This window comes from Curcuma longa, chromosome 14, assembly GCF_044706935.1.
Source record: "Curcuma longa cultivar G26 ecotype Majalengka, Jawa Barat chromosome 14, ITB_CL_G26_1.1, whole genome shotgun sequence".
Taxonomy (NCBI): Eukaryota; Viridiplantae; Streptophyta; class Magnoliopsida; order Zingiberales; family Zingiberaceae; genus Curcuma; species Curcuma longa.
The window spans coordinates 5,121,238-5,129,900 of NC_133874.1; the positions used below are offsets into that span (position 1 = coordinate 5,121,238).

The 8,663-nt window shown below is 34.1% G+C and overlaps 1 protein-coding gene across 1 annotated transcript; it reads right to left on the reverse strand.

Moving 5' to 3' along the window:
* Nucleotides 1-5,029: 5,029 nt before the first annotated feature.
* Nucleotides 5,030-6,812, reverse strand: LOC141845277 (arogenate dehydratase/prephenate dehydratase 6, chloroplastic-like). Its single transcript, XM_074733341.1, is given in 3 exon segments — nt 5,030-5,227; nt 5,230-6,099; nt 6,102-6,812. Coding segments are annotated over 3 exon segments (1,419 nt in total). The 5' UTR covers nt 6,592-6,812; the 3' UTR covers nt 5,030-5,168.
* Between the last annotated feature and the right edge of the window lie 1,851 nt (nt 6,813-8,663).

Sequence of the window (8,663 nt, forward strand, 5' to 3'; positions counted from 1 at the left end):
TACCATCTACTTTTATGATTAGTAAGCGAAACTTGGACATAGTGTTTGTATATGTGTCTTTATAGTTGATTCGTATGTGAGTTTCCACAACTAAGGTATGGCATGACAACAAGGTATTCTCCTGCAACAATTTACTTGTACATAGACAACCAACCATTATAAAATTTCAAATAGGAAAATATATGAAAAAAATTCCAATTTATTACTTTCAAACTTCCCACAATGAAAATCACAAAAACAATCCAACTAGCAAAGTTAACCAAAAGAATTTATGACACATGAATTGGTACCAAATGATAAACAGTTCTTATTCTACTAGTGATAAATGAAAATGATGCAAATGATCATATAATAAGATAAATATTATTTTAACTACATTGGTAAAGAAATGAAAAACCACATAAAAATATAAAGCTTAAAGTCTATGAAATATGTTATGAAAAATTCTCAAAGCCTCCAACTAGTAATGATCATATTTTAACTCACATAAACCATAAAGAAGTTTGCATGAATTTTTTTTTTTTTTTGTAAAAGGTAGAATTCGTCACCCCAATGTCTTATACAGTTGGTCCCACGATAGGAGGTAAATCGAGAAGCTGCGGTTAATCACGATGGAGGAGGACGAGATTCGTAAACTCTTGTCCATTTTTGTAATTCTATTCTATCATAATCAACTCAGTTATACTCCGAAAAGCATTGCATGAATCCTCCCATAGAGAGCTCAGATTCGTTGCTGTGGATCATTAACTTTGATCGAGCTCTCTTCGGCGAGCTACAACCAAGCCTTTTGTTGGTGGTGACATTGTTTAGTTTTAATTTTATTTATTTTTTGATAATTTAAATATTTATTTTTATGATTTATTAATTTTAAAGATCATCGGTCCGATCATCCCACGCCCCTTCTTTCTTATATAGCGAAGCTCTCGTCCCCGGGGCAATGGTGCAACGGTGACATCCGGGTTGTATCCTGGTGATCCCCAACTACGACGTATTTGCAGAAATTTTCCTCCAAATGGGGAACACAATCAAAGGATGCTGGGCATCTTGGCCGCCGTATGCGCTTGATTTATCCTGGTCTGGGAAAAACGTGGGATGACCGACCACCCCATAGATGTGACTAATGGGATTATTTTTTTTTATATAGCGAAGCTCTTCCTTTTTCTTCATAGAAACGAAAGTAAACAGCAATCAATTAATGCTGTTGACTTTAAGAATATAGAGTAGCTATTCTATTTGCACCATTACATTTAAGATATTTTCTCAATTCTCAAAGCAACACTCAGTTTTTTGAAATTTTAAAAGGGTGTATCTAATTTTCAAAATATCTTTTTATCTATTTCAACCCTCCTAATTTATGAATTAAACTGAATTAAATAGAATCGAATAAATTTTTTGACAATCTTAAAGAGCTTATTTTTTTTTAAAAAAATTAGGTCATCAAACTTATAATCCCCTAAATTTTCCATAATTATTTTATCACTTTCGTACAAAAGACATTGACAATCTTAAAGAGCTTATTTTTTTTTTAAAAAAAAATTAGGTCATCAAACTTATAATCCCCTAAATTTATCCATATTTTTATTTTTACTTTTGAAATTTTAATAAAAATTTAAAAAATACAAAAGAAGGTCAATAAAAAATCTTTAAAAAATACTTTTTATTTTTAATATCTGATTAAAAGAAAATAAGGAAAAGTGAAGTAAACTTAATAAAATAAAACAAAATTTGAGTTGTTTTATCAAGAACTTTAATATAAAATCATTGAAATTTAAAATTTATACTAAATTAATCTTGTTTACTCCGAGTAATATCCTTAATTTATTTATATAGTTTTTTTAAAATTTTTGAGTTTTTAAAGTCCATTAAATGAGTTTTGATAAAAAAAAATCATTAATGATCCTAAATAGCTAAATTTTATTCTAAATCTAAGTTGTTAGATTGGTGGTTCTCTAAATTTATTCAAAATTTTATTTTCAATTTTGAAACCTTAAGAAATAATAATAAAATTACAAAATAAGATTAATAAAAGAAAAAAATTATTTTTATTTTTTATCTTTTTTAATAGTTAATTATAAGAGAAAAAAGAAAGTGAAATAAAACTAATAAAAAAACTAAAACTAAAAAATTACTTTGATATTATTTTTATTAAAATATCACTACCTTAGTGTTTCTTTGGTCAAAGTATCAACATGGTGCTTCTTTGGTCCAAGCAACACCATTTTGGTGTTGTTTTGGTTAAAATATCATCACTTTGACATTGTTTTAGTCAAAACATTACCACTTTAATGTTGTTTTAGGATTTTAAAAATATTTAAGTCATCTAATAGATTCTTTCATTCTCATGAGTCTCAATATCTTAAAAACTCTTGATTCACCAGTTAGATTTTTTTTTTAAAAAAATTAACTTTATTTATTTTGATATAATTCTTATATGAATCTAAACATCTCTGATTTACTTTAACATAATATCAATAATTTTCTTGTATTCTAAGATAACATCAATAGTTTTCTTATATTCTCTTTATCTTATTCGTACTAAAATTTTAAGATTTCAAAAGTAATTAAGCCATCTATAAATTTTGATGAAAATTCATTAATAATTTAGAAGTTAAAATGAAATAACTCATTATTCTTTTGATATAAAGAAATATTATTTTACAAGTTTACTACAAATTGTACAATCAAAAATAAAAATTATTAAAAGAAAATTTTATTCATATTGTAAGAGGTTAGCAGAGGTGTCCATAAGCTGGCGGACGGAAGGTTGACGGTGGTGCCCACAGATTGAAACGACAGACAAAGATTGACGATTTGTATATAGAGGACTGATCTCCTGGTGTCGAGCGGCCGATGCCGGCCAAATCAGTCTGTTTCCGACCAAATCGCAGCCGGAGACTGGCCGAGGAAGGACCGCCACCGCGGCCGGCGGTCCTTCCTCGGCCGGTCTCCGGTCGGAATTTGGTCGGATTCCGACCACGTTTGATCGGAATCGGTCGCTCGGCACTCGATGCTGGTGGCTGACGATTTCCGACTGGGTGTTGTAGAATCGCGGCCGAATTAGACAATCAATGCATATGCATCTAAAAAAATAAGCATTAAATTCCCAAGGCTCAAATCCAAAATTTACATACCCTGGCTCAAGAAAAATAAAAGTCAACTGAAATCACATTCTTCGAACTATGTTTTTTTTCCCTCTTCCGTCATTGCTATCTTGCAGCTGTGTATTTGACACTTGTCACAATTTGAAATAGATAACTTTTTGTTGATTTCTTAAATATCTTTTCTAATATTTCACATAGTTTGACTTAATATTGGAAATGGAAAACTTCACCTTACCGGGGTGGTAAATTTTATATTCTAATATATATCGTATCAAAATTTTGATATTTAAAATATATATATCGATATCGTACTGAAATTTTGATATATCAAAACTTTAATATATCAAATTTTTTTATATGATTAAATTTTATGTCATTCATATCAAAATTATTCAATATTTTAATATTTTAGGCATACTAAAATTATAAAAAAATATTTGCCCAATTGCGTTGGTTTTGGATTTTCAAAACCAACATCAATGTGATGCTGAATTTTAAAAATTAACACCACGTTGGTGTTGAATTTTGAAAATTAACACCACGTACCACGTTTATACTGAATTTGGTATTTCGGTATATATCGAAATATCAAAAAATAATAAATTTTATATTAATATCAAAAATTTCGGTATGGTATAATACTGTATTGAACTTTTTGATATCAAAATTTTCAATATGAACGATATATATCAGTATAATATATACGATATATCTAAATTTTCAATATTTACTCCCACCTCTACACCTTAGTGCTGATATAATTCTCTTTCCAAAGGGTATGGTGGGGTTGGCAAACCCACATTTTTCCTATTATTTTTTCCTCATGGGGCTAGGGTTTCTATTTTGGAGATTCCACTTTCACTTTCACGTTTTGATAGTAAAAAAAAAAAAAAATAGAAACCTACATGATCTGAGTTTTGTTCTAAGAATAGTTATGAAGATATTCAACTCTCTTGCTATATTACAAAATATTATAACAGTTTTAGGAATAGAACAACACAACCTAGTTTGACTTAACCTATTAGTTTTGACTCAATATGATCCAGATTTGTTTTAAAGATCGTTTCAAAGTTATATATACAAATGAATAATTATTGGGGTCATTAAATGAATAATTATTGGACTAATTATTCAGTAATATTCATAAGAGTAAATTATTATGTCACTTTAATAAAATAAAATGATGATTGAGCTTCTTGAAGACTGAATGTATTAATTATTGTGTCACTTTAGTAAATGAGTTTCCTTGTGGATTTGAAATTGTAATTGTTGTTGTATATGAAGCATCATTCCGAGAATGTATTATAATTACACCGTCAAAGGATTATTTCCCATGGTTGGATGATCACACCGATTTAGGTTGTGCAAGTTATTAAGATTTAGAACTACTCAATTATGTTCTACTAATCAATTGTAAAGACCAAATAATGAAATGAAAAATAAACTCATCGAAGGCATGATTGAGTTGATTACTATGGATGCACAAGACTTAGGTCGTGCAAGTTATGAAGATTTAGAACTACTCAATTCGAATCTCGATGACCAAAATTGAGATGAAAAACAACAATCTTTTCCGATCCAAAACAACAAGTCCAAAAATTTTTTCTTAATTATACGGAAGGGCGTACGGTGAACAAGAAATGGCATCGCAGCAAGAGTCACACACCGTGGTGCGTAAAAACTACTCAATCTCAGTCGTCAACATAGGCGAGAAGATAAATTTTAGAGGCATCAACATACATCAATTAAACATGTACTTTTCTTGCTTTTAATAACTTTTATTAAAAAAACTTTTTGATTAATTTCACAATTGCTATAACATTTATTGCACATGGGGAAAGTATGAAAGTGAATGACCTAGTGACCCGAGACCTTAGAAGAAAAAAAATAAAGGTTAATATATATATATATATATATATATATATATATTTGATAATTTAGGTATTTCATTTTTATAGATTTGTTATTTTCCAAAGTGGAGTTGTGAATGTCAATCGATGGTTCATCATCGACCAATAACTACACGAAACACACAAGCAACGGACAGGATTGATACTGATAGATCGTTCACGAGGAGGGAGAAGACGAGGGCGGCGAGGGCGGCGAGGGCGGCGGCGGCGGCGGGTCGAAGTTGAAGGAGAGGTAGACCAAGGAGTCATGTCCATGGGGTAGCTGCCGAGGACGCGGAGGAAGGAGGTGAACTCCTGGATCTCGGCCAGGGCGTTCTGGGCGCGGGTCTCCGCCATCGACGCCTGGAAGTCGACGTGGAACATGTACTCGAAGTGCTTGGCGGTGCCGACGTTGGCGTCGTCGACGAGGCGGATCGGGCGGTGGCGGTGGGGGCGGCTCTCGATCTTGGTGAGGCTGATGTCGCGGAAGGCGAAGGCGGAGAGGACCTTGAAGAGGACGGAGGTGCCCTCGCGGTCGTGGGCGAAGACGATGCTGGTCTTGTAGGGGCGATCGGTGCGGGGGATGATCGGCTCCCGCGCCAGCATCACGAACCGCGTCACGTTGCCGCTGTCGTCCTGGATCCCGTCCGCCAGCACCTGCAGGCCGTACAGCTCCGCGGCCCGAGCCGACGCGATGGCCGCCGTGTCGCGCAGGCCGTTGTTGGCGACGTACTCGGCGGCGCCGGCCGTGTCGTCGAAGGACTCGCGCGTGACGTTGAGGCCGAGACGGGTGAGGGTGAGCTCGCACTGGGCCAGCGCCTGCGGGTGGCTCATCACCCGGGTCAGGTACTCCTTCCGCACCCCCGGAAGCGCCAGCAGGCAGTGGTGCACCGGCAGCTGCACCTCGCCCACGATGTGGAGGCGGTGGCGGAGGAGGAGATCGTAGTTGCGGTGGATGCTCCCGCCCAGCGAGTTCTCGACCGGCAGCACCGCCCGGTCCGCGATCCACAGCTCCACCGCCTGGAACGCCACCTCGAACTGGTCGCAGGGGATCGGCTCGCAGTTAGGGTACGCCTTACCGGCCGCGGCCTCGCTGTACGCCCCGGGACGCCCTGGTACGCCACGCGGAGCCGCGATCCGTGCATCGGGGCCGGGGACAGGTCCCCGATGCTCAGAGGCCGCGGGAGGTTGGGGATCTGGGCCAGATCCGCCCCGCCTGCAGCCGCGGAACTCACGAGCGACTTCACGCTTGCCATCGTGCCGTTGACCGGCGCAGGGAGGGAGCGTTTATCGGAGTCGCCATGCTCAGGCTCGGCGCCGGAGGGATCTCCCGAATCATTAGCGGGCTTCTCGTAGGAGGATCCCGGCGAGGCGCCGCCGCAGCCGCCGGCGGCGGCGGCGGCGGCCTGACTAGATAAGATGGAGAAGGAGGCTTGCCAATCGGCACGCCTGGCGCCGGGGAAGGAGGCGGACGCAACGGTGCGATGGATGAATCCCGCTGCTGCGGGGGTAAGGCGTCGAGGAAGCGAAAGGAGTGCGGATCGGCGGTTTGGCGTGGCAGTAGGGTTGGTGGAGAGCAAGGCGGCCGCCATGGTCGACATGGAGCAGAAGGACCGGGAGAAATTGTTTGTGTGCCCTAAATTGGACTCCAATTCAATGCGAAGAAGAAGAAGAAGAAGAAGAAGAAGAGAAGAAGAAGAGGCCTATCCTGCGACGAAGGTGTGGGAAATGGGATTTAATGGTTGGTGAGGAGGGCGATCGAGAGGAAGCCGCGGTTTGGTAAGGCCATTCTCCAACCTACCACACTAAGACTCACATTTCCTCCAAGGACTTTGCTTCTTCTCATTTTAGCCACCACCTAATGTTAAATAATATGCTGGGGAAAAAAAAAGAAAACAGAAGTCAAAAGCGGTTGCTAATTATCAAAATTGTTAAAAAATATTTTTTAAAATAATCAAATTTTTTATTTAAAAATATTTTTATTCTAATATTATTTATTGAAGTGAGGAAGTAATTACAATATGTAAAAATAAATCCGTTGAATTCTATTAGAAAAATTATAGATCAACGAGATATACTTGTTAAGAATTGATCAAAGATTTATTGTGATAAGTACCCATATAGATACCAACTACTATTAATTCATGGGGCATAAGTGAATGTAATTACTCTTAAGATATGATTGAATTGATTATTACGAAGCAGATTTATTATAGTGAATCTTGATAAAGTTGAAGTAATACCTTTTCCGTAGTGGTCAATTGTAATTTTTTTATTTATCTCTTTACAATGGTCGTGGAGCCGACTACATTGGATCGTTGGGTGGCGAATTTCACTTTTGATGCAATGAGTACTGAGTGAATGTAATTAATAACTCATGAAGAGGAGATCACATGACATTATTAATGAGATACTTTGGACTTATGGAGATTAATCAAATGAAAAGATACGAAGTGATTTTGTGTTTTCCCCACTATTTATCACATATAACTTTGATTACGTGAATTACTAAGCAATTATATAATCAAGAAAGATTATGACATATAAAATATAATATAATATTATTTGATTCAATTTATTTATTTTGAAGAAATAAAATATAATTAATTTAATATTTACTATATTATTCTTTATTTAATTATTTTTAAATTAAATTAATAATATTAATAATAATAATATTAATGATGATAATAAATTTATAATATATAAAAAATAAAATATTTATATTTTTTAAAATTTAAAATTTAAAATAAATATATATATATTAATAAAGTAATTTATTAAAATAATTATTTTAATAAAATAATTTATTAAATTAATAATATAATCATTTAATTTTATTTTTTTAAATTTAAAATAAATTTATATATATCTTAATAAAATAATTTATTAAGATAATTATTTTAATAAATTACTTTATTAAATTAATAAATATAATTTATTAATTTTATTCTTTAAAATTTATAGATATTTAAATAAAAATTATTTAAAATAATTATTTTAATAAAATAATTCATTAAATCAATAAATATAATTCATTAATTTTATTTTTTTTAAAAAATTAAAATAAATTTGTATATATTAATAAAAATTCTTTAAAATAATTTATTATTAAATTAATAAATATAATTTATTAATTTTATTTTTTTAAATTTAAAATAAATTATCTCTTAAATTTATAAATATTTAAATTAAAGTTTATTAGATTAGTTAATTCAGTTTTAATTAAGTTTTACGGTACATTTTAATTAACTCAGTTTTAAATTCGGAAGGTAATTATGAAAAAAAAATTCATTAACCTTTGAAATCATAGAAAATCTTAGACTGGCAAGGTAATGATATTTCAAATTTAATTTATTTGCTGATGTAACGGTGATATTTTATTATTTAAAAATCAATCATAACATAAATCAAATAAGATTATCAATAATAACCCTCAATCAAATCAAATGCGCCCTTAAAGACATGCAACATAAGCCCTAGTTGATGGACAAACTATTAGACAATCTTACCCATTACAATTGTTGCTGGTGACTAATACAAAATTATTGAATTTAAAAATTATTGAAATTTAGACTTATATGGTCGGTTGAGATGGACTTAACCGGCTGAACTCAATGTTGTCAAACTAGAAAGGCTGAGCTATCAAGGAACATTAAGCTACTGAATGGCG